The sequence below is a fragment of the Peromyscus californicus genome, unplaced genomic scaffold, assembly GCF_007827085.1.
Source record: "Peromyscus californicus insignis strain IS unplaced genomic scaffold, ASM782708v3 Scaffold_15__1_contigs__length_86483966, whole genome shotgun sequence".
In the NCBI taxonomy this organism is placed as follows: Eukaryota; Metazoa; Chordata; class Mammalia; order Rodentia; family Cricetidae; genus Peromyscus; species Peromyscus californicus.
This window is the reverse complement of record NW_026294447.1, coordinates 25,206,614-25,234,018: the sequence shown is the minus strand read 5'-3', so window position 1 is coordinate 25,234,018 and position 27,405 is coordinate 25,206,614. Positions and strand designations below refer to the sequence as shown.

At 44.3% G+C, this 27,405-nt stretch overlaps 1 protein-coding gene across 1 annotated transcript in view; it reads right to left on the bottom strand.

The window, feature by feature from the left end:
* Positions 1 to 5,875: 5,875 nt before the first annotated feature.
* Positions 5,876 to 27,405, bottom strand: part of Brms1l (BRMS1 like transcriptional repressor) — a 41,137-nt gene continuing 19,607 nt past the window's right edge. Inside the window, exons 5-10 of the mRNA XM_052738562.1 lie at positions 14,626 to 14,722; positions 13,735 to 13,818; positions 13,219 to 13,283; positions 12,266 to 12,305; positions 10,840 to 10,966; positions 5,876 to 7,503 (exon numbers count right to left, since the gene is read on the bottom strand). Of these exons, the coding sequence (XP_052594522.1) occupies positions 7,386 to 7,503; positions 10,840 to 10,966; positions 12,266 to 12,305; positions 13,219 to 13,283; positions 13,735 to 13,818; positions 14,626 to 14,722 (531 nt within the window). The 3' untranslated portion in view covers positions 5,876 to 7,385. The remainder of the gene's footprint in view (positions 7,504 to 10,839; positions 10,967 to 12,265; positions 12,306 to 13,218; positions 13,284 to 13,734; positions 13,819 to 14,625; positions 14,723 to 27,405) is intronic.

The window sequence follows — 27,405 nt, the reverse complement described above, 5'->3', positions numbered from 1 at the left end:
ACTCCTAGTGACACTCTGCTATGCCCATAGATCAGTGTCTTGCTCAGCCATCATCAGAGAAGCTTCCTCCTGCAGAAGGTGGTAACTAATTCAGAGACCCAGAGCCAGACAATGTGGAGAGAGAGAGAAGCCTTGGAACACTCAGTCCTAAAGGGGATGTCTTCATCAACCACTCCCCTTAGGGCTCAGGGAAGTATGGAGGAGAAGAGGAAGAAAGATTGTGAGAGCCAGAAGGGATGGAATACACCACGAAAACAAGGCCTTCTACACACAACACTTCATATGACACACATATAAACCCACAGAGACTGTGGAAGCACAGAGGCTTCACGGGTTCAAACCAGTTCAAAAGCCCAAGTCAGTCGTGTCCCGTGGCTCTGTCTTCCTGCTGTCTGCAGATCCGGATGTAGAATTCTCAGTTACTTCTCCAGCAGAATGTCTGGCTGCGTGTGCCACGATCCCCTCCATTACAAGGGACTGAACCTCTAAAACTGTAAGCAGGCACCAATTAAATGCTTTCCTTTCTAAGTGCTGCCATGGTCATGGTGACTCTTCACTGAAACAGAACATTAACTAAGATAATTAGCTTATTCTAATGGAGTCTGTGGTGCTTTGAAAGAAAATGACCCCCAAAGGGAGTGGAACTATCAGGAGGTGTGGCCTTGTAGAGTAGGTGTGGTCTTGTTGGAGGAAGTGTTGGAGGAGACGGGCTTTGAGGTCTCATATGTGCTCAAGATACTGCCCAGTGTTTTAGAAGACTTCCTGGTCCCTGCAAGATTAGAACACCAGCTCCCTCTCCAGCCCCATGTCTTCCTGCACACCAGCATGTACCACCATGGTGATAACGGACTCAACCTCTGAACTGGAAGCCAGCCATTACAAATAAATGTTTTCCTTTATAAGAGTTGACTTGGTCATGGTGTCTCTTCACAGCAACAGAAACCCTAAGTAAGGCAGAAGTCTCAGTGGGTATACAAACCACACCTAATAGGCCCCATGCCCCAGAAACAGGTAGCCAGCACAAACAAACTCAATGGTAGTTTTGTAGATTTTTCTGTCTTACATTGCTTTGTTTGGGCTTCCCCACCCCCACCTCTCAGTCTTACTGGTTTTTTGTTTGTTATGGTTTCCAATTTTGTGTTTTGTTTTTGTGTGTACATGTGTGTTTCTTGTACTTTTAGATTTTGTTTTCTTTTATACTGGTTTTTCATTTACCTGTTTGTTTTCTAAAGAGAGAGGGCACAGAGTTTTATGGGTGGGGCTAGGGGAAGATCTGGGAGAAGATGGGGGAGTCAGAATACTTTGTATGAAGATTATTTTCAATTAAAAATAAAACACGTATATGTACATACACATATAACTTTTCATTTTATACCATGTAACAACTCTCCTACGCTCCTACATGTATTAACTTACTAAATGCTCACTCCAACCCTACAAAGTCTTAACATTTAATTTTCAGATGGGGAAACTGAGGCCTAAGAGGTTAAGTTTCCAAGCATATAGTCGGTAAGCTGAAGAACTCACAATCAGAGACAGTCTAGTTCCAATATCCAGGAGTCAAGTCACCTACCACAGCCTTCACAAGAGTCTAAATGTGGGTGGTAGAGTGAATAGAGAATGAAAACACAAATGGAGTCCATCTGAGATGGGGAAATGGGGAAAGGAAAGGACCCTTGGCTTTGTGTATGTCGTTTTAATAGTACCAAGAACATGAACTACGGGATAGCCTGACTGGCCATATGACATATGAAACCATAGTGAAGACAGTGGTTGATTTGAGATTTGTCAGGATAGTGATGATATTGAGGCCCAGGAAACGGGGACAGTCATTCAAAGGGGTACAATGAGGGTCTACCTGGCTAACTGAAGCAAAGGGATTCAGGGGAACATAGGAAACTGACACTGAACGAAGACACTAGAAATTACCTGTGTCTCTGTGATTAGGAGAAATGGGCATCCCTATATATCGTTAGTACGATTATAAACTGGTACCATTTATTTACAAGGAACTTTGGCAATATCTAGTAAAATATAAATTCCCCATGCAATCCTGCCATTTAACTTAAGATATGGGGTATTTCTACAACAGTCCTCTTCACAGATTTTTTACATACAAGGGTGTTCACTTCAGACTTGTTTTTAAAAAAAGGAGGGGAGGTGGGAAGAAATGAAAAATTTGGGGCTGGAGAGATGGCTCAGAGGTTAAGAGCACTGGCTGCTCTTCCAGAGGTCCTGAGTTCAATTCCCAGCCACCACATGGTGGCTCACAACCATCTGTAATGAGATCTGGTACCCTCTTCTGGCATGCAGGCAGAACACTGTATGCATAATAAATAAATAAACAAAAAAAAAAAGAAATGAAAAATTCAAATGTTGGCCATATTGTGTGGTGTACTCCACACTGTCATACCACTTTATTCCAAAACTCAGTGAATACTATGTGGCCATGAAAAAGGACAAGGTGGATCTCCAGGGACTGATAATGGAAGTCACTGCATTGGTGAAACGTTCATCACTGTGACAGCGAAACACCTAACACAGGCTACTTTTAAAAACAGTTTTAACTGGGTCCCAATTTTGGAGGTTCAAAGTCCAAGACTAGACAGACCCACTGGACTGGCCTCTGGTGAGGGCAGATGGCAGCAGCCCGTGACTGAGAGAGAAGAAAGGGCGGGCTCACAGCTCAAAGAGGAAGCAGCTAAGCAAAGTCAAGTGCAGACTTTCAGAATAATCCTCACAAGAACCACCAGGGAGTTCCATGAGAACTATCTCCCCAAAGATGTGTCGCCAATGACCTAAGGACCTCCCAGAGGTCCCAACACATCCAAACAGCGCCACCCTGTGGACCAAGCTCTCAATCACAACAGACTTGGCAGACACCCAAACCACAGCAATTACCAAGACATACACTTGCAAAAGAAAAGGATGCAGAAGAGTAAAATACAGACTTCCTCTCGTATAGAACACAGGCCTTCTGTGTCCCTTCCTCCTTAACTGAAAGACAAAAGTAAAACAGAATCTCAGAAAACCTTCTAAGCCTGGGGATGGAGGTAGAAAGGTTACAGAGAACCAGGGAGGTCGAGGAGGCACCTAGTAGGCAGCGAACTGCAAAGCAACCTCCCTCCTCAGTGGTTTAAACACAGGCCATGACCTCAACTGACTGTTCCCTTGGACAATGCACAGCAAAAGAGAGAACATAAACGCTCTCAAGGAAGGGAAGGATGAGTGGTGTAAGTCCTAGGCTCCCTCTCTAGAAGGCCAAAACTCTCAACAGAAACTCTGGACCTGAGCGAGGTTATAGTGGCTCTTGTGTAGTGGGTAACTGTTGTTTTATACACATAAATATTTACAGGATATAATTTAACATCATGGAGTATAAGGTTCAAATAAAAGACTTCCAGTCTCAAGAGGCAGAAGCAGGTGGATCTCAGAGAGTTCAAGGCCATCCTGCTCTACGGAAGAGTTCCAGACTAGGCTTCTACAGTGAGACCTTGTCTCAAAACAAACTGCTAGGGTTCATGAATAAATGAACGCGGGTCATTTAAGTATAATGACCCACGGACATACTTCCATAACTTACTGAGATCCAAACTGACTTCCAATGCAAGCACATCACCGTGGACCCCTACAGATGCCAGCTGCAGAGCCCCTCGATAACAAATGAAGGAGAATATGTCCCTCAATATCCCTGTGAAGAAGGTAAGGTTGAGCCTCTGCCTAAGGATTTTTCCTCACAGTTTAACATAATTTAATAGCAGTGGGGAAAGGGTACCATTTGGCCTGTTTCTAATCTAAACCAGAACGATGGCAGTCCTTTCCTCAGAGGACTAGAGCAGCCTCCCGGCAAGGTCACCCCACCCAAACTTATTTTAGCAACAAAAAGACAGAGCAGGAAAGGGGACTCCAAAGGTTCTGCTTTCAAATGTGTCTGGAAAGAGAACATAAGCTTCAACTTTTGGTGAAAAGAATTATACACTTACAAATTGTAGCTATCCATAGCATAACGCATATCTATTTTCCTGAAAGATAAGCTATTTGAGACAGTTTCAAAACGTTCATGGTATTTTACCTTTCATATTTGGAGAAAAAATATCAGGTCAAAAAATCCCAACACAGGACAAATATGTAGTAGAATTCTTACATTTTTATTCATCTTTGTTTTGAACATGCAAAAAGTAATGACTTTCAGCTTATACATTAAACAGAAATGTAACACGTGGAAGGCACTCAAATTACTATTTTTTTATTCCACTAGTCAGGGGCCACCCTGATCCAATAAATTGGTCAGAGTGACAAGACACATGGTCTAGAAAGAACCTAGAAGGGCGCTGGGAGAGAGGACGTGGTGTTTAAGAGCATTCGCTGCTCAGCAGCCAAGTGTGATTCCCAGCTCTCTCATCTGGTGCTCACAAATGCCTGTAACTCCAGCTCCAAGGGCCCAGTGCTCTAAAGGCCAGCACCCAAATACACGTAAGATGCACTCACACAGATTCATTCACACACACACACACACACACACACACACACACACACACACAAATGTTTTTAAAAATAAATCTTAAAAAAAAAAAGGAGGCTATGGAGGGCAAGAGACTGACCCTTGTGACAATGGAGACTTCCCACAGGTCACACACAGTACCCCAGCATGGGTCTCTGCGGCTCCATCCATAAAGACAAGAGATATACCTCCTCTCTGCCTCTACTCTGAACTTTCTGGTGCTTCTTGGTACTTTTACATCTCTTCAAATTTCAAAATACAATAGCTTACATTCCAATTTGGCAAGAGACGATAACAATCCTAGCTAATGTATTCATTCACCCCTTACTCAATCCCATTTTCCTTAAGAAAAATGCATTCTCACTCTATTTTATAACGGACTTACTTACAAAGGCGAAGTCTTAGAAACAACAACCAATTTCCCTATTCTTTTTAAACAATTACCAAAGAGAGGCAAGGCACATGGACGGCTCTGTAAGTAAGATCCTAGGTAACGATGTGTACACCAAAATATGATTTTCGTTTTATTTTTTAGTTTGTTGGTTTGAAACAACTAACAGACTAGTTGTTTGAGCCTAGGCCAGCCTCAAACTATGCAGCCAACTCTGGCCTTGAACTTCTGACCTTCTGCCCCTGCCTCCCATGCTAAGGTGACAGGAATGTGTCACCACACCCAGCATGAACACTCAGTGTCCAGTCCACCAATATGAGCCAAGGGAAAGGGGCTAAATGAAGTGCACTCCATTAACATTTCACTTCTAATCACTACTTCACCAATAGAAAACTGTTGGGACCTTCTGTCCTAAGTGTGAGATGACAGGGCAAGGTGAGCTCTACTGAACAAGGAGCCTTGGTAGAAAAGTCCCAGAAACTGACAGGAGAAACTGACTGTAAACACAGCAGTGGCAGCAGCTGGGACATGACATCGCGGGGGACCAGTGAGTCTCCACAATTCAATCTCATGACTAAAAGACTAATGGGGAAATGCCTGTAATAAAATACCTTATAGTATTCGTACCACTGACAAGCATATGCTTCCCTCAATCTTATATTGATGGTGGAATAGTAAGTATGATACAGAAATTAACGTTTTCACAGGAAGACTGAGAAACAAGTCTTTACACTTTTTCCGGTTAGAATCTGAAAACACAGAGTACACTTGTCAAGGTATAGCACACCTCTATGTGCATTTAGTTAAGTATAACTTAGGTTCTTGAACACCTCCGTACGGCCCACAGAGGCGCAGGTGTGGGTAGCCGAGCAGAAGCCCTCCACAGCGCTGTGGATCTACTGATGTCAACTGGCTCAAATCCACCCAGAAGTAGGCAGGATATAAACACCTGCACATGAGGAAATGACACACAGTACCACGAATGACACGCAAACACTTCTTTTTATTACACACTCAATTTAAAAATACAAATCTCATTAAAAATGTTTATCAAACATCATATATATATATATATGCATATATATAAGCACTGTCGAACGCTCCTGGATTGCGACAGTACGTACAGCCACTAAGATGGATCAGAAACAGAGCAGAGCAGCACAATGTTGCTGACACTGAATTTCAAAAGTCAAACGCGTTACAATTTGGCAACTGGGAAGTAGTGACCTGCACAGGACATCTGCAGAGGTAAAATCATAAGGAACTAACGGAATCATGCAGAGACTCCTTCGCTGAGTGTTAATAAGTCCATCTTCCTCGTCCTCTTAAACACCATTGTAACAGAAATTAAAGTGCACGAGACCACCAGAATACTTGACTTGGTTGTACCTAATACCCACCACAGCCATGAGTGCTGCCGGGCTGCAGGCTTCCATTTTCTACCTGCTTCCAGAGGCTTTAGAAGTTCATTCTGGATGTGGCTGAGGGAAGGGAGGCCAACATTTTCTAAATTGCACCAAATGGCCTTAGTGTAAAAACATGGAAGATTTTTTTAAAATGCTAATTTTGGGGGGAGCTAGATTCAAAGGAAGTGTCCACATCTATTTCACCCTAGCAATAAAATTAGAATTAGGATCTAGTTTTGCCTCTGGAAAATGCTTCCTAAACTCTTCAAACGTGCAGCCTTCCGTGTGCAGAAAGCACCACAGCGCTGCCGCCGCTGCCGCCGCTGCCGCCGCCGCCACCACGCCACTCTCCTGCTGACACTCTGCATCAGCAGCACTAGGCAGGGACGCCTGCCCTCCAGCAGCCTTGATAAACCCAGGCAGCAGCGTGTTCACACTTGCCACAGGGCCACTAATAAACTGCAAATACGATCCGGAGAAGAGGTCGCCACCGTCAAGGACGAAGGAAATCTAGTCTATAAAAGTGCTCCCTTTACTTCTCAAGCCCAACAGTTTAATTTGGGGTCAAACAAGATTGTACAGCTGGGCCACCAGTTCTAAGCAAGCTGATGGTGCCATATATACATACTCACTGACATATGTATACATTTCCATTCTGATTTAAACTATGCACTAATACAAATCACGTGTAGGAAATAGTTCATCAGTCTTATTTACAAACACAATGAGTGACAAAGATGTGGACAATTTCAAACTGCAGGTAACCGTAGTTCGTAGTTCACTAAAAGATGAGACACATTCACATAATTAAAACACAAATGAATCAAACTGAGAAAAAATACCTACCAAATACACCTGGTGGCCACCGGTCCTAAGAGGTAAATAAATGTGATGGTCATGATTCAGTTGGATCACTAGTTTTCTTAATGACTTACCAATATGGGGTCTACTTAGAGTGCTACCTAAAAGACACATCTCTTGTGACTGGATGAAGAGATTCAGCTGCTGAATACATTTTCTGGGCTCCCATGGCACATCACACGTGGTAACACTAACAAGGTGGATTTGGACAACACTTAAACTGTGATTACGAGTGTTTAATGGAGTATTTTCCTTTCTGTAGCTGTGAAATGTAAAGCTTAGATTTGCTTCCGTCCGGCCTCTTAAACCAAACTTCATCGTGGTTAATTGTTGTAATTACAGCACTAAAAAAGAAAAAAAATGAATGAATTACAATGGGGTTCATTTCATTTATTTGATTATTATGGGGGTTTATTTCTCTTTTCTTTAAAGACATGCCTTGAGATACAGAGATATAGAGATATCTCCCAGGTTGGCCGTGAGCTTGCAATTCTTCTGCCTGGGCCTGGCTTTTACTAAAAACACGGCTCCACACTCTACAAGCTACAATGGCTCACTAGTTCAGGTAGAGAACTAACCTCTACCAGACACTGCACTGGCAGCAGGGCATGGAGTAGAAAACAGCCCGATAACCACCAACCCCGAGTCTAGTGTACAGCTTACGTTCTGAATGAATTGATAAACTCCTATGGAACATCTTGACCAGCAGGAGACTGCACATACAACAGTAGCTCCGTGAGCTAAAACCCAAGCTAAAAAGTTCTTAGTTAGGTTGCACTGTCAAAACATTACAGCACAACGTGCTCTTCGTGTGTGTGTGTGTGTGTGTGTGTGTGTGTGTGTGTGTGTGTGTGTGTGTGTACTGTGCTGTCAATCACATGAAAGCAGAGCACACACAATCGCATGCAGCGCCTAACACTTGACAAAGATGAGTCACACTCTGTTACTGCCTAGGTACTTACTACATCAACCTTTTCCCCAGTGCTGAAGATCCTCACCTGGACCTTGTGCAGGGTAGGCAAGCACTCCACCACTGGGCTATATCCTCAGCCCTCCATCATAATTTTATCACATATTCCTTCCCAATTATTTCTTAAATAAAATAAAAACAGTTGCTGTAAAGCATCTTACAACTCAGATTTACCCCATCTCTTGGCTGCATTATGTGACTGGCCTATACTATCTAAGTGTGTAAATGTGCTCTATGGTGTTTATACAACTGCTGAAATGCCCTGTGGCATATGTTCCCTTGTTGAGTGAGTCACTGGCTGTTCCAAAGCACATCATTCCTTACCCCATCCACACTTCATCCTCCAGAAGGACAGTGGACCTAAAGCCATCATTCAGATAGCATTAGAGCTTCCACTACTGTCAACAGGAAATCTTTTCACTGCTAATCTCTCAATTTCCAGTGTTAGACTATCTGTTAGACTGATTCTTTTCAACACTGCTAATCTTTACATAGAAGAGATATTTAAAATCTATTTCCAAAAGATTTACCTCTTTCACTGCTATCTCTTTTTAATCACATTAATGCTAAATAGTAGTAAAAATGTCTCAAAACCAATAACACAAGAGAATCCTGGAATATCAAATAAAATTGGCATTATAATAGTTAAATGAGAAAATTTGTTATGCATGTTCTTGAAATCAAAATGTACATATGAAATCATAATCCAATTAAGCTTTCAAAATATGAAATCAAACTAAACTCAAATGTTCTTATCTAGAAAAGAGTGTTTCTTACTTAGAAAGCTGATACTCTGAGAATTTAACCCTGAAGGATGAAAGCAATAATTCATTAATATTTTCAAAAAGACCACAGCAAGATAACTTATAGGCTGCATGAATAATATAAATTTTAAATCTAAATTAACACTTAAAAAGTAATTTCTATTTGCCAAGTTATATTTTAATTACAAAGTGCTCTTTTTTAATGGTTTATTTCTGTTTTTTTTTTTTTGTTTTATGTACGTGAATTTTTTTTTGTTTGTTTTGTTTTTTGTTTTGTTTTTTGAGACAGGGTTTCTCTGTGTAGCTTTGCACCTGTCCTAGAACTCACTTGGTAGCCCAGGCTGGCCTCGAACTCACAGAGATCCACCTGGCTCTGCCTCCCGAGTGCTGGGATTAAAGACGTGTGCCACCACCGCCTGGCTGTACGTGAATATTAAAGCTACACAGTGCACAAACTGTGTGCAGTGCTCACAGAGGCCAGAAGAGGGCGCTTGATTCCTTGTAGCTGGAGCTAACTGACAGCTATGCTGCTGGGAACCAAGGGTTCTCTAGGAGAGCAGCTCCCTCTCATCAGTTGAACCATCTCTCCAACCCCACTAGGCATTCTTAAAGTTTTCATTAATTTTCCATTTCTTTCCTGCCTTAATTAATACTTTTTGTCTGAAATAGAGTCTTCTGTATCCCAAGGTTACCCTCCAACTCTATATAGCTAAGTGTCTTGTGCTCACAGATAATATCTAGGGAAAACAGGAATGTTAAACACACAGTTTTCCACCCAGAAGGCTGGGAATGGTGGTGGCTAATAAGACTAGGTGATCCTTGGGCTATCTGTATGGCCAGCAGGCTCCCCCACACAGGACTGGAGATGGCCAATAGTCTAGATGACCTCTGTGCTATCTGTATGACCAAGACCACAGCGATCTTCCCCTAGGCCCTTAAGGTAACATACATAGTCTTTCTTTAGAATACATCTTCATGGAAGAAGTAACATGTACTTTGAGAAAGTTTCCATGTAATTATGCGTCCTTGTGCACAAAGGATTATGTTGCACCAGGAAACTTTTTCCAAACGGTACTGTATTTAAATGTGCCTAAAATTAAAGATTCTAGAAGTTTGAACCAACACTGGCTACTGAGTCATGTTGAACTAGATTTTGTCTTTCCTCACATGGATTGTTACTCTGCTAGCCCTGGTATTTGCAGAGACCCCAACTAAGGTTGGCCTTGAACTCCTGATCTTCCTGTCTCCACCTCCCTAGTGCTGAGATAATAGGCTCTCCACCTGCCCAGTTCATGTAGCACTGGGGACAGGAACCAGAGCTGTGTGTAATCAGCAAGCACTCTAACAACGAAGCTGCATTGCTGGCTGGTATGGTTGTTTAATCCAGAAAACTGAAATGGGACCAAAAGAGTTCAGAATTAATAGACCCACCAAAAATTGTTAATCATCTGGTTTGAAAGTTACTATATGAGGATCCTAACAATGAATCACACTGTAAGAATTAACAAACAGGCCGGGTGGTGGTGGCGCATGCCTTTAATCCCAGAACTCGGGAGGCAGAGCCAGGCGGATCTCTGTGAGTTCGAGGCCAGCCTGGGCTACCAAGTGAGTTCCAGGAAAAGGCGCAAAGCTACACAGAGAAACCCTGTCTTGAAAAAACCAAAAAGAAAAAAAAAGAAAAAAAAAAAAGAATTAACAAACAGGATAACTTCATGAACAAATAATTCCAAGCACATCCACTATGTTAGTGCTGTGTTCAACTCTAATATGAAGTCTAGTATATAAATACTAACAACTGTGCACACGACTGGATCTTACTCAAAGAAAAAGGACCCAGGGGGAACTAAGGATACATGACAAATACCCCCCAGAGGCTGCAAACGGTGGTTGACAACACGTGTAAACAGCAATTCTCAGCAACAATGAAGTGACAGGAAGCTTCTTACCTTGTAGGACATTCATCTTTTTTGTCAATACAGATTGTCTGTCCACGTATATACCATTCACCATCATAATACAGTCTTCCCTCTTCAGATCTAGCACTGTGCAGATGTTTTTCCAGTTTCACAGGTGCTAAAGGGATCAGTTAAATAACTCAAGTTAGAAAGACACTGTCCAAACTTTAAAAGACAACAGTAATCCATGTACATATGTGCGTGTAAAAAACACTGGAAATATTCTTCCGTAGGAAATCTACAATGTAAAACAAGAGTTCCTCTTCCTTTAGCATCCCTGTCTAATATGAGCAGAGGCAGATGACGAAGACCCGTGAAGAAGAGTCGGAAGAGTAAGCAGGCACGTGAAGACTAACTACCAGCACCAGGTTTAAGAACTCCTGAAAAACATGAATTGTCTTATTTCCAGCTATGAAAATTACTTGTCAAATTTCCTCCCCTAGAAGGTATGTCATACTTGGAAAGAAGCAAAACCTAATGTATAATGAGAGGTCCCCAGAATTTGTAATTATCCTAAGCAGAACTTGCATTTCCAACCCTCAGAAATGGTTTGGCATTAGTAGATAAAGTAATGCAGGGAAAACATGTTCCTATGGAAACATGTCAGAACCACATCATCATGTCGCAGCTGCACCTTCATCACTCAGCTGTCACCTCTCAGAGAATCATCATCTTCGCACGGACTTCATAAAGACCATCATCATTTGCACTAACTTACTTAGTGACAGACACAGTACTAAAGGAGCCTCCACATGTATCTTTCCCCACTGTCCCTTCAAGAACCTCGGTCTCTGGTATACAGAGGGAGGGAATACGTCTATGTGCACTTGCTTGCTTTCCAGTCACTCATTCACTCCATGTCTGAGCCCGTCCTCTACACCAGGAACTGTGCTGGGGACTGAGGACAAAACAAAGAGATGGCGCCAGCCTTTGTAAAGTTTACACTCCAGTCAGGAGACAGACGAACAAGCAGACAATTACAAGTATCAGTGGGGCCAGTGAGATGGCTCAGCAGGTAAACACATATGCTGTACAAGCCTGAGGACCTGGGGGGGGGCACTCCTAAGAAATTTAGTACACAGCTCCAGAGAATCTGGACTTCCTGGGACCAATTCATGAGTTCCAAAAATTTCACCTAAAGAAGTAATGGGCCAATTTAAAAAAAAAAAGACTGGGTAAATGTACCTTGAATTACAGATCTAGTATCAGTAAGGATGATATGGCTTAGCAATGAAAGAAGAGACACAGCATTTGAAACTTTCAAATGAACCAGGAGACTCCAGAGTTCCTTGTAATATCAGTCACAGAGTTTGCTGATTAGTGGAACCAGTGATGTGTAGCTCCTCAATACACAGGGCATTTAACCACTCTGATTCAACAGCTCTCCACAGAGAGGATGTCACAACTCATGACTTACGTTCTGTTTTAACTCGGTGTGGACCCAATGTAGCCATCGCCTTAGGAAAAAGAGGGGGAGAGGGAAAAATCTGAGTTCAGACTGAAAATGCATTTTGCTATCTATAATATATACAACATTCTTGATTGGTTCAATAATAAAATAAAACATAAACATTAACTGCTCTCATTTTCTTCTGGTGCTGTGGGAAGAACCCCAGGCATCGTGCATGCTAGGCAAGCACCCTAGGCAAGCACCCTAGGCAAGCACGCTAGAACTGAGAGGTGTGCCCAGCCTCCAGGCTGATGTCTAAAGCCACAGAGAACACCTTCTCCCATGGGTATTATTAACAGATGAAATCTTTTCTCTGGATAATTTATAAAAATGGAAATTTTTAATAAGGAAAGCAAGCCTCAAGCCAAGTCTGGTGGCACAGGCTTGTAATCCAGATCCCAAGAAGGCCAAGGCAGCAGGCTCACACGTTCAAAGACTTTGAGGGCTACAAAGTGAATTCTAGGGCAGTCTGAGCAAAATAAAAAGTAAAAATGGTAATAGAAATAAATAATAAGTACAAAGATGGCAAGATACATAGCTCCGTTCTTAAACAAGCATCTGGGTCCATTCATGCCTTGATAGTTATTAACAGAATAGAAGACACTTGAAGTTCAATTTATTCATTCAACAAGTATTTACTGAGTGCCTTCTACAGGGCAGAAAACAGACAAATTTCTGAGCTCAGATACTCTAGAGCAAAGTAAACATGCAAATTCATATTTTTATAAATTATTAGTCACTTTATTACTGGAAAAAATACAAATCACAGACATGTCTCTAATTCTTAAAATACTGTATGTACAGCCCACTGCGAAGCAGAGCATATTGACAACAACTCTATTTTCCAATGCTGATGAACAAACTCTTCAAAGGTAGACCACAAAGGATCCTTCCGCTGAGGCACCATTTGTTAACCATACCTTCCTAATCGTCGTCCAGTCCTCAAGGATATCAAGATCCTGCAGCATATAAACGATATACGGACGTTGAGAGGTCAAGGTCAACTCAGCAGGGAAAAGATCACACACTCTGGAGCACAATGTGGTGCACACATCTGTGATTCCAGGACTCAGGGAACTGAAGCAAGAGGACTACGGGTTCAAGGCCAGCCCGGGCCACATACAAGACCTTGTCTCAAAACCAACAAAAAACACCGGTAAAAACTAATCAACTGTATCATAATCAGCTGTTCCCCTCAGTCCTGTGGCCTGGACACTATCAGTTTTCAGGGCTGAGGGGATGACTGGAGCCCTCTTCTCCCCCACCCCACCCCCTTTAGGCAGCAGTCTATCTCCGGCTTCAGTCACTCTGAGTCAGCGTGTGCTTGCTCCCGGACAGTCCAAGTTAGATCGGTGCGTGAGATCAGTGTGTGCGGAAGCGAGGGAGGCGAGGGAGGCGGCACCGTGTGAGACCCCAGAGAACATGGAAAAGGATATCGGAAACAACAACGGGCTTCTTTTTGTCGGGGCTGAAAGGATCTTTCCTCTTCTTCCTGGACTGCAGCTCATCATTCCATAGCTCTGCAAGCAAATCAAAGTGTGAGCGGATTTCTGGTGGCCACAGAGGAAGGAGCAGCACCCAATTTCACTGCTTATTTACATACAAAACTGTTCAAAACTCCAAGGCAACTAGACACAGAGGTAGTTTGTTTTCTTTCTGTTTTCACTGTTTTACATTTATTTATTTCCTCATTATGTGTGCTGTGTGTGTACGCACGCTTGCACATCACAGCACACATGTGGAAGTCAGAGGGCAATTGTGAGAGCGGGTTCTCTCTTCCCACCACAGGGTGCTGGGGATCGAACTCAGGTGGCCAGCCTTCAGGGCAAGCACCTTACCCACTGAGCCACCTCACCAGCCCTGAGGTTGCTATTCTTTTCCAGACAAGGACATCGATTTAGAAGAACTAAGCAACAGTCCACAGATAACTAACAAGCAAGGGAACACCCACACTGATCTCATCAAATCTGCCCCAACTGTAGCAGAGAAGCAAAATGCAAACCACAAAAGCAAACTGTGGGCCAACCCAGTAAAACTTCTGTTAGTGCATGACAGACGATGTCCCTGTCCTGAAACGGCCTCATTCCCTACTGACCTGATCTAACATCAGGAAGTGCTTCCTTTCTCCGCCCTGTACCCGTTATCCACTGTCGTCAGGACAGGCCATGGTAGCTCCTGTCAGACTTCTGTCCCTTTTCCTTCGCTGTACTTCCTACATCTTTCCAGACAACCTCAGCCTGATCATTCTTTAGAAGTCTCCTCCCCTTTCCCTCCGGCTAGGACACTGGATTTCCATGGGGACACCGCCATCACACCTCGGCCCTGACCTGAGGTAATGTCGATGCTGTGCCTGTCCTCCTCAAGCCTTCTTATCTTCTCCTCAAGCTCACTCTGGACTGTATCATACAACAAAAGCTTTTCACTCTGGAAAGAAAGACAATAGACACTTAAATGAAAAGAAAGAATTACCAGTTCATCTTAACTAACAATACCAAATGACTTGGAGTCCTTTAGCACATGCTGGTGTGCTTGCTTTTTTGTTGGATCTTATGATTTCTATCCCTGCAGTTCTGAGGACTAAAGCAAGGGTGTGTGTGTGCTAGGTAAGTGCTCTGCCATGGAGCTACATCCTCAGCCCCACAATTTAAATCTTATAAAGAACAAATGTTCAACATATAAAAGAAATAAAACCAGGGAACAGTTATAAAAAACAGATTTAACTAAGTAAAATAACATCCTGTTGTAGTGGGGAGCCATTCCAGCTTTGATCTGGAAGTTCCAATCCCCATTGAGACTTCAGCAACTGTCACACCTACAAGGCGGGGCCAAGGGAGGCGCCTGGGGACCCGAGATCTGGATCCGAGTGCTCTCTCCATTCCGGAACCCTGGATGGTGGAGGTGGGCCAAGCAGAGCTCCAGAGAACACCGCAGGACTGCAATACACCTTCCCCAGACCCCACAACCTACCTAACCCTTAATTTGTAAGTTACGCCATTAAATAAATCTCCTTTTAACTACGTGGAGTGGCCTTAATAATTTCACCAATATCCTGTTTAAGAATTGGAGTCAGAGAGATGGCTCAAGGCACTTGCTGCTCTTGCAGAGGACCAGGGTTCAGCTACCAGCACCTATGTGGTGGCTAACAACCATCTGTAACTCTAGTTCCAGGGAATTTGATGCCTTCTTCTGACTTCCAAGGGCATGAACACACACACACACACACACACACACACACACACACACACAGATAACACACACACAGGAATAAAAAAAAAACAAAATTTTAAAAATTAAATAAAATAGACCATATTGCATTTTTTTTGGGGGGGGGGGTTGAGACAGGGTTTCTCTGTGTAGCTTTGCGCCTTTCCCGGATCTCGTTCTGTAGACCAGGCTGGCCTCGAACTCACAAAGATCCACCTGGCTCTGCCTCCCGAGTGCTTGGATTAAAGGCGTGCGCCACCACCGCCCGACCCATATTGCATTTTTACTTTCTCTACATCATATTAAATATAGCAGTATATGACAAGAAAATTATTTAGGTAAAAATGTTACTGTCATTTAAAGTAACTCAAAATAATACATTTCAGTTAGATTTCAGTTAGAATATACATAAGCAATAGACTGACTCAGAGAAAATGGACATGTTAACTGAATTATAAAATTATAGATTAATTACGTCATACTCACTTACTAAAACAAACAAGATAGGAGAGAACACTTACCTACATATTAAAGGCTTTATGTTCAATCCTTAGCACCACAAGAAAATAAAAACATGAATAAAACAGACAAAAAAAACCAAAATAAATGAATACATAGACAGACAAATAAAATAAACCACTGGGCCTGGAGAGGTGGCTCAGCAAGTAAGAGCACTAACTGTTCTTTCAGAAGACCCAAGTTCAACTCCCAGCACCCGCACAGCAGCTCACAACCATTTGTTTGTAACAACTCCACTTCCAGGGACCCAAGCCTCCTTCTGCCTCCTCAGGCCCCAGGCATGCAGATGGTACGCATGCAGGCAAAATATCCACATGCATAAAAATAAATACATAATTTTAAATAATAGTAAAATAAATAAAAAAAATAGTTTTACCAGATCAGATTAGAACCCAGGCTACAAGGTCAGGTTCATTGGTTTTGATTGTATGACACTACAGCTCTTCTTATAAAAGCCATAAAATGTATATAAATACAAAGGCCCTTTTCATAAAAAGCCTATAAGGCTAGGCATGGTAGAGAAGGTCTATAATCCTTGTTTCATGGATGGCTGAGGCAGTGGGATTCCAAGTTCAAGGGCTATCTGACTCCAGGCTGAACTCAAGGTCAGCCTGGGCAACTCAGTGAGAGTCTATCACAAACTACAAGACGGCTGTAGGTCAGTGGTAGGCACTTGCCCAGTATATACAAGGCCCTAGGTTCAATCCCCACCACAAGATTACCTCAAGTAAATACTGGAGATCATAGATACGACTGTCTTATGAAATCTACACTGATAGACAGGTCTTCTTGTTGGGGAAGGTGGGGCAGGTCACACCCTGTAGGTAGCATGCCTATATGTCAATCATGAACTCTTCTGATAAAAATTTGAGATTTAATCTGCATATACCTGAAGACTACCCTGTACAGTAGAGAAAAGACAGGAGTTAAAGAGACAGCAGTCTGTCTACAGCCAGACTCTGCTGAACTTGCATCTCTAATCTGAATTCAGAGGCTCAGGTGTGGCGAGTACCCCGATGGGGGAGTGCAAACTAAAGCAAAAAATGCCACATGAAAAATTATACCAGCAGATGCAGGCGAGGGGGCAAGAGAGGAGGTGGGGTGGGTAACGGAAAAGTACACGATACAAATATATGAAATATCATAATGAAACCTATTGCTTTGTACACTGAAATAGTTAATAAGACACTACAGCCGGGCGGTGGTGGCGCACGCCTTTAATCCCAGCACTCGGGAGGCAGAGCCAGGCGGATCTCTGTGAGTTTGAGGCCAGCCTGGACTACAGAGCGAGTTCCAGGACAGGCACCAAAGCTACACAGAGAAACCCTGTCTCGAAAAACCAAAAAAAAAAAAAAAGACACTCCATATCAGGGCTAGGGATATGGCATAGTCAGTGAAGTGCTTGTCACATAAGCACAAGGACCCCAATTAGGACCCCAGCACCCACTTAAAAAGCCAGGTTTAGTAGTGCATTCCTCGTGAGTTTGAATGTAACTGGCCCCCATAAGCTCATAGGAGTGGCACCATTAGAAGGTGTGGCTTTGGTGGAATAGGTATCGCCTTGTTGGAAGAAGTGTGTCACTGTGGAGCTGGGCTTTGAGGTCATATATATGCTCAAGTCATGCCCAGTGTCTCAGTTCACTTCCTGCTGCCTGCACAAGGTGTAGAACTCTCAGCTCCTTCTCCAGCACCATGTCTGCCTGCACATCACCAAGTCCCACCATGATGATAATGGACTGAACCTCTGAACTGTAAGCCATGTGGTCATGGTGTCTCTTCAGAGCAACAGAAACCCTAACTAAGACACTCCTATAACTCCAGGGCTAGGGATACAGAGACAGGAGGATTACTGATTTGCTGGCCAGGCAAACTACTCAACTTAGCAAATTCCAGGCTCAGTAAGAGACCCTGTCTCCAAAACTAAAGTCGAGAAAAACTGAAGAAGACATCAGATGTCAATCTCTGGCCTCTACACCTGCATGAACATCCATTCACATGTAGCCATGCATGCACACAAACATGAACATACACATACATACACAAAATAAATACGTATTGGGATGAAAATAATTATCTCATTATATGCTGTTCTCAATACTTCCTTTTGCTTGTTCCTCTGACGTATGAAAAGTCTTCTGAAATATCCCAACTCGATCTGCATTGTGCTGCAGGAACTAAGAACTTACAGAAAAGAGAAAAGGGAACTAGGCCTCCTCAAGACAGGCCTCACGGCAGCTGTCAACAGCAGATCCAGTTCCCCAGCAGAGACGGCTTACACGAAGAACTGAAGTGATAAGGCTTTTGCTCTTATGAATATGAAGTTACACTGGTGGATTCTCTTTTGCTTTACACTAGTAAACTTGCTCTAAGTGAAGCAGAAATTCTCTAAGTGCACTAACCATTCCTCATGATTTGTTTTAAAAATCCACCGAAAGAAATTGAAATATTGACACTTTCAAGGCCTTTCTAAAAAATATTAGCTATATACTCTACAGCACGTAGGTTGAGGGTGGGGCTAGGAATGTAGCCCAATTGGTAAAAGTGTTAGTGCATGCACAAGGCCCTGGGTTGTGTTCTTAGCACCTCATAAATCATACATGGTGGCACACACCTCTAATCCCAGCCCTAGGGAGTTCAAGGCCAGCCTGATCTACATAGTGAGTTCCAGGCCAGCCAAGGCTACACACTAGGATCCTGTCTCAAAAATAAAAGACAAAAGCATAACACTGGATACATGGGACCCCATTTCAGAAAAGAAATAAATTACAGAATGAAATGCCTTGAATCTGTTCTCATTTCAGTCCCACCCTGAACTAGCCACTTTTCTCAATGCTGTGGCAACTATGTATCTGGCAAAAGCAACTCCGGAAAGACTAGTTTATTCTGGCTACAGTTTGAGGGAGCTGGGCACATTGCATCCAGTCAAAAAGCAGAGAAATAGTGCTAGTGTCCAATCCGCTCCTCTTCACTGGCTCCAGGACTCCAGGCCGTGGAACTGCTGTCCACATCAGGGGCCACGGAACTGCTGTCCATATTCAGGGGCCGTGGAACTGCTGTCCACATCAGGGGCCGCGGAACTGCTGTCCACATTCAGAGGCCGTGGAACTGCTGTTCACATCAGGGGCCTTGGAACTGCTGTCCACATTCAGGGACTGTGGAACTGCTGTCCACATTCAGAGGCCACAGAACTGCTGTCCACATCAGGGGCCTCGGAACTGCTGTTCACATCAGGGGCCTTGGAACTGCTGTCCACATTCAGGGGCCACAGAACTGCTGTCCACATTCAGAGGCCACAGAACTGCTGTCCACATCAGGGGCCTCGGAACTGCTGTCCACATTCAGGGACTGTGGAACTGCTGTCCACATTCAGAGGCCGTGGAACTGCTGTTCACATCAGGGGCCTTGGAACTGCTGTCCACATTCAGGGGCCACAGAACTGCTGTCCACATTCAGAGGCCACAGAACTGCTGTCCACATCAGGGGCCTCGGAACTGCTGTTCACATCAGGGGCCTTGGAACTGCTGTCCACATTCAGGGGCCACAGAACTGCTGTCCACATTCAGAGGCCACAGAACTGCTGTCCACATCAGGGGCCTCGGAACTGCTGTCCACATTCAGGGACTGTGGAACTGCTGTCCACATCAGGGACTGTGGAACTGCTGTCCACATTCAGGGGCCGTTGAACTGCTGTCCACATCAGGGTGGCTCTTCCCCTCATTTGAACAGCCTCACAAACACGCACAGAATTGTTTCTAAATCCAGGCAACCTGACACTGAGATTAACTTCACACCTCCCTTCTGGAGAGACTTTTCTCCTTATTCTCCAACCCTGCAAGACCCTCAGAAGCCTCCCCACAGAAAGAGAAGAAACCATACTTGGGCAGCCAGAGAGCACCTGGAAAATAAAGGCCACCCAAAGTCTTTGTTTGCCTGCAGTGGTTTCTCTGTTCGGTGGGTGATTTTGTCTGAACATTACTACTTACAAGGGATCCATTCCTCCGTCCTCACCCTCAGACTGAACCTATTCATTAGTCCTTCCCCAGGCTGGCATCCTCGCTATCATTAGGGCAGGTCTAAGGAATCCCAGGATAATGACCCCAAAGTTCCATTTTTGTACTACCTTCACACTGACCTGTGTTCAGAATAAACTTCCCTTTGGTAGTTTCTGGCCTTAAGCGCCTCACAGTTCTCGGCTTCCTTCAGGATTGGAGCCCTGGGAGATTGTGAAGGAGGAGCATTATCAGAGTGACACACCATAGCAGCCAGGACTGGTGGTGCATGCCGAGGAGCCCGGGACTTAGGAGGTGGAGGCAGGAGGGCAGGAGTTCAAGGCTAACAAGGCTACATGAGTGACTTTAAGGCCAGCGAGGCTACATGAAACCTTGCCTCACTAGTGCCTCCGGCTGGCAAGATGGCTCAACAGTTCAAGGCACAGGTGGGACAAGCCTAGCGACTTACAATTCCATCCCCAGAACCCACACAGAAGTAGAAGGAAAGATGTGACTCTACCAAGTTGTTCTCTGACCTCCACATGCACACTGTGGCACATGCACCACACACGTCATACACACACATACACACACACACACACACACACACACACACACACACACACAAATATTTTTTTTAAAAAAGCAATGCACTGAAATTAAAAAAAAAAACAAAAACAACTTAGAACAGACCTTTAAACCTTAGGCCCTGGCTACAGGAAAATTCTAATAGTAAACTTTCAAATCAAACGCAAATCCAATGGCCATGGATGATAACAAAAAAATAAGTTTAACTCCATCTGCAGGGCTACAGTGGTACTTGGTATGCACAAGTTACTGCTGTCACCTCTAGAACCTCCCCCAAATTAACTAAGGAGTTCAGTTTATAAAATTAAATCTAAAAGAAATTAAAGATACGCAGTTTTCTCAGAACAGAATATTCTGTTTCCTGATTAAAAGGCTCCCCTGAAGCTGAGTAAAGTAATGGACTCCTGCAAACCTTTGTACTTGGAAGTCTGTCAGAAAGACTGCTACAGGTTCAAAGTTAGCCTTGGCTACATAGGAAGACCCCATATCAAAAAATCAGAAGTTCCAAGTATCCAGCACAGTGAATGAAAGGGAGACCCATGCTTCACTGCTCCCCACCCCAAGGATGAGGAGGAAAATCCCAGACATATTCCGGCAGCACACAGGGCAGGAACAAAAGCAGGACTTCTCAGAAGCAGTAAGGAGCCAGCCTGGTACACACTCAGGAGACTAAGGATGCTGAGGGTGAGGACCAAGAGGGCAAGGCCAGTCCTGGATCCACAGCAAGACCCATCTCAAAAAGAGAAAACACAACAACAACTGGGTGTAGTAGCACACGCCCTTCATCCTGGCTCTAGGCAGGCGGAGCTCTGTGAGTTCAAGGCCAGCCTGGTTGCAGAGTGAGTTCCAGGACAGGCAGGGCTACCCAGAGAAAACTTGTCTCAAAAAAAAAAAAAAAAAGAAAGAAAGAAAGAAAGAAAGAAAGCGTCCTGAGGTAACATGATACCACCTTTAGCTCTGTGTTCTCTACTGAGAGTCATGATGGTTTCAGATGGCAAAGATGTGGTAGGTTAAAACAGTTCCTAGATACTACTAACTTAAAAATATAAACTAAGCCGGGCCGTGGTGGCGCACGCCTTTAATCCCAGCACTCAGGAGGCAGAGGCAGGCGGATCTCTGTGAGTTCGAGGCCAGCCTGGGCTACCAAGTGAGTCCCAGGAAAGGCGCAAAGCTACACAGAGAAACCCTGTCTCGAAAAACAAAACAAAACAAAACAAAACAAAACAAAAAAATATATATATATATATAAAATATATATATATATATATATATATATATATATATATATATATATATATATAAACTAGTTTTTTCTCCTTGAATGTAGGCCGTAGTTAGCAACACTTTTTTTTTTTTTTTTTTTTTTTTTTGAAGACAGGGTTTCTCTGTGTAGTTTGGAGCCTATCCTTAGAACTCACTCTGTAGACCAGGCCAGCCTCAAACTCAGAGATCTGCCTGCCTCTCCCTCCGGAGTGCTGGGATTAAAGTGTGCGCCACCACCGCCTGGCTTTTTTTTTTTTTTTTTTTTTTGGTTAGTAACACTTTTAATGAGCAAAATACAACAGAAATCTAGGTCAAATAAAAGTAACTTCTACCTTGTTCTCTTTGTTCAGTCGGTCTAGGAAGGCCCAGCCACCAGGTCATTAGGAGAGCAAAGGCAGCAAGCATGACAGCCACACCTCCACCCTCAGTCACGCTCACACAGCCCTGACCATCAAACTACAAAGGACGTTTTAAGCTACTAAGTTTTGGAGTAATTGATTATAAAGCAATCACAAGAGATCCCAAACACTGACTTCTCTACACTCTCCAGATGCCCCTGAAAAATACTCTACCAAACTGAGAGAGAATGAGGTCTAGCACAGGAGACAGGTGAAGGTGAAGAGATCCTTCACGAAGACAGAAATGCAGTTTGTCCTAGGAAGCACAGAGACGGACGGACGGACGGACGGACGGACGGGGCAGGACAAGTAGAATGAGACAGGATGCTGCAGAATGGAGGAGGAGAGTGGAGGGTGGAGCTGGGGGACTGCTCCCAGAGGACAGTGCGTCACAGGCTGATGCATCTTCTAACACACTGGTCACAAAGCTAGACCAGCATCAGAGCTTCGGTCCAGGACACCAGCAGACCACAGTAAGACACCTTTAAAGGAGGAGGCTGCTCTGACGGTGGAGGGCATGACTTCAACCCTAACCCAACTGAAAAAGGATCACAAGCTCAAGTTTACCTAGACTTCTCCCGAGTTTACAGGAAACTGAAGAGCGGGTAGAGAAACACAGACAGGAACAGCCAAGGCAGGCTCACGCAGAAGGTGGCTTCTCGTCCCATCCTGCTGTGAGAGGAACCAGCAGGAAGGCATGGGGGCAGGTAAAACAAGATCAGTGGGGAAGGGGATGTGTAGGAGCCCTAGGAAATACCTAAGCCAGCTCCACTCAGCAGACTCCCAGCCTTACGGTGCCTCCCACCACAAAGAACTAAAATAGATACTTTGTTATATTCCCCTCGCTTGGTCTGTCCCAGATGTTCTTTGTCAAAGAGTTTAATAAGATAAGCCAACTCCCTCGACAACTATCAGCGTCCCCATTACAGTAACATGCACTTTAATTTTTTCACACAGGCTTAGGGGGAGGTCAATGAAACTGTAATTTTGACTTTATTTTTTAAAAGTAACAACTTCAGAAGATTTTCCCAAATCTGTAAGAATCTCTGGGGAGAACTGAAAAGAAAGCAGGTAAGTTAGCCTGATAGTATAACTTAGCACAAATTCAAGGCCTACCTGGACTACCAAGTGAATTCAAGGCCAGTCTGGCCAAAATGTATGCTGTGTTATAGGAAGGAGGGAGGGAGGGAGGGAGGGGAGAGAGGGAGAGAGGGAGAGAGGGAGAGAGGGGGGAGAGAGAGAGAGAGAGAGAGAGAGAGAGAGAGAGAGAGAGAGAGAGAGAAAGAAAGAAAGAAAGAAAGAAAGAAAGAAAGAAAGAAAGAAAGAAAGAAAGAGTTCATTTTGAGTGGGCAGAGGCATATCTGAAGAAGCTAAAGCAGTAGAAGGCTGAGGTGGGTGGCTTGATTGCCACGAGGGCCATGGTGATGTCTGGGCCTGGGCTGCTGCCAGGACGCTCGTCTGTGGCTCCTGATACCACCAAAAGCAGAGAGGACAGGGCTGTAGAGAGCTGGCCCGACCCTCACTGGTTGCAACACTAGGGAGAACCGGTCCTGCCCCTCACTGGCTGAAGCACTCAGGGGAGAGGCTCCTACACCTCACCTGGGCAGCACAATAGAGCTGATCCTGTTCATAGGGGTGTGGTCAAGCTGTCCCTGAGGGCATGCAAATGGGAGGGCATGTGGTGGTGTGGGTGAGAGAAAGATGCTCTCCTCCCCTCTCCACCTGCAGCAGGTGGGGGATCTGACCCAAACCCTTACCAGCTGCAGCACTCACTCAGGAGAACAAGCCCTGCACCTTGCCTGGGTAGCACAGTGAAGTTGAACCTGTAGACAGGGGCATAGCTGGTACCACCTCCCTGTCTGTGGTGTGGTGATGGGGGCGAGGGAAAGATGCCCTCCCTCCTTGACCCTATTGCCTCCAGCTGGTGAGGGCACTGACCCTCCCCTCTACTAGCTCCAACACTCAGGAAAGCAGGCCCTGCACCTCATCTGGACAGCAGAGTAGAGCTGACCCTACTGACAGGGGTGTGGGTGAACTTCCCAGAATGGGAGATCTGACCCCACCCCTCATCTCCATATGGTGGTATGGACTGGGGAGAGATAAACTCACCCCCCACCCCCACCCTTCACTGCCTATAGCAGGTGGGAGAGCTGGCCCTGAGGTCATAAGAGCGGGAGAGCTGTACCTGCCCCTCACCAGCTTCAGCACTTGGGAGAATGGCCCCTACACCTCCACTGGGCAACACAGTAGAGCTGGCCCTGAAAGTGTAGGTGTGGGAGAGCTGACCCAGAGGATGTGAAAGATGGAGAACTGGCCCCGCCCCTTGTTCACTGCTGCAAGGGCTGAACTGGCCAGAGCAATGCTGGAAAGCTCGACCTGGTGGTGAGGACAAGAGAGAGCTGGCAGGCTGACCAACCCTGTACCTACCCAGGCCAGAACCAGGGTTATGAGTTGGCCCACCCCAACATCCGCACCATTTGTGATCTGCTGGAGCACATGAAGGGATCAGTCCTTCAGACCCAAAGCTGCAGAATCTCCACATTATAGAGCAACAACATGATATCCAAGAGGAGTCCCAGTGAGGGCCCGGCAATGGATAGTGTAATAGAAACCAGAGGCCTTGAACCAGACCAATGACTCTGCAGTGAACACTTGCACATAAAGATATATGGAGAAAAGGGTTTACTGCATGACTCACTATATCATACTACAGCTTCCATGATAAGATTTTCCTTTTTTTTTCCTCTTAAATTTTTAGTTTATTTTGGGGAAGAGGCTGCAAGGGCAGAGGGTAAATTCGAAGGGACAGGAAATGAATGGGATGGAGATGCATGACATGAAAGACACAAACAATAAATAAAAAGAAAGTTTAAAAAAATAATAATATGAAGTAAGTAAAGGGCCAGGGACAGAGATCAGGGTGGAGCTCCTGCACAGCACGTGCAAAGCCTGTGTTCAGTCTCAGTACTGAAGAAGAAACAATGCTAACCAACAGTAAACGAAGGGTTATTCATTCCCATCAGAGACAAAAGTGATGCAGAAGGAAAGTTTAGGTATACCATACTTTTTCCTCATGTTTAACGTAAATTTTAATTGCAAAGTTTTTTAAAATATAGTTATTACCAACCTCTGCACAAATAGACATGGTATACACAGGCATTATTTGTCCCACGGAAGGAATCAACAGCAGACCATAACTCTGGCTCATGAACAATACTTACAAGTAGGGAAAAAACAAACCATGACACAATGCCATAAGAAGAAAGGAATGAAGAAGCTCACAGAACACTTGGCTTCTGCTAACAAAAAAACTAACCACGTCTAAAGGATAGAAACAGGGCATAATTCCAGAGGCCGCATCTAAAAGTCACAAATAACAGCCACTGAGATGCAGTTTAAAATACGATGGCACACACTTGTTTACACTGCAAGCCTATGCCTTCAGAAGGGTATGTGCACGTGACCTGCAGGAAACAAACCTTCAAAGAGTATTTAGAACCACAGCATGTGCATGAAACCCTGCTTGAAAATACATTAGAACACTAAAGAGTTGTTCAGAACCATCCGGTTATGTTGGAAAATATATACAAACATGCTCACTTATTAACAATGATTATCTCTGCATGGTAAATTACGATTTCAGTTCCTTTTCTAGACTTAATTTTCAAATTTTAGCAGTAGACATTTACTAAGCTTATAAATCAAAAGCAAACTTTATTTTTAGCCTGTATATGTCTGTGTGTGTGTGTGTGTGTGTGTGTGTGTGTGTGTGTGTGTGTGCAGGTGAGTGCATGTGCACACGTGTATTTTGCATGTGGAGACCAGAGGTCAAAATCAGGCATCTTCGATCATTTCCACCTTGGTTTTTGAGGCAGGCTCTCTCACTGAACCTGGAGCTCACCGACTGGGCTGTACTACAAGGTCAGCAAGCTTCAGGGATGTCTCTATCACCTCTGCCCAGGGCTGGGGTTACAGCTACTCACTGCCACACACCAGGCTTTTACAAGTGTTCTGGGGATCCACACTCAGGTTCTTGTTGACCAAAAGACATCAGAACCTTGAAGAATTCTCATCGATCTTCTCAAAAACCTGAAGTTGAACTGACTCTGAAGGCCTCTAAGTCCTGGCTCCTACCTGCTACTAAATCGATCAGTCAATAAATCAATCTGTGTGTGTGTGTGTGTGTGTGTGTGTGTGTGTGTGTGTGTGTGTGTGTGTGTTTCAGGGACAGTCTCATGTAGCCCATGCTGGTCCTTAATCCTCCCACCTCCCCCTCCAAGTGCTGGTTTCCAGGCCTATGCTACACCATGCCCAATTTTATGAGTTGCTGAGGTTGAGCCTCAGGGCTTTGTGCATGTGTGTGGCAAGCACTCTACTAACTGAGCTCTATCACTAGCCCCTGCTGTCCAATCTTAATAGTCACTGCAAGCCTTGCAGTGAGGCTCAAAGAGCTAGCCTACACAAAGCATCCCCAGCCTTCTTCTAGTACTCTACACTTCAATTGCCTTCTAATTTGACACATCTCCTCCGCTTTCTCTATCCCTCAGCAAAGCAGCAGTATACTCTCTGCATGTGTACCCATGTGCACACGTCTAGTCTCAAAGCCAGGCTTCTCCTCCCTACCTGCTGCTACTCACGCAGACAGAGACACCTGGAGCCATGTCTTCCACCTTCTCCTTCTCTTGACCTCTCACTTACTTCTATGTAAGTCAAATATAAGAACTACAAAATAAGCAGACAAAAAGCCCTGACTGATGAAGTCCAGACTGAATGGCAAGGTACATGAATAATGAGAAAGAACAAAGGATTCCAATCTGGTTTTGCTGATCATTAATTATGTGAGCCTGAGTAAATCACTCAACCTCTCAGTTTCATTGACCCCATTTCACATGCTTAAAATACTTCCTATCTCATAATGTTATAATAACGACTAAAATAAAAACTTAAATATTAAACACAAGGCATTCAGAATGTAAGTCACTGGGCTAGAGATGGCTCACTGCTATCGCTAGTGCACTCACAGCTCTTGGAGAGGCCCTGGCTTTGGCTCTAGCACTCACATGGCAGCTCACAACCATCTGCAACTCCAGTTCCAGGGAATCTGATGCCCTCTTCTGGTCTCCACATGCACTGCACACACACACAG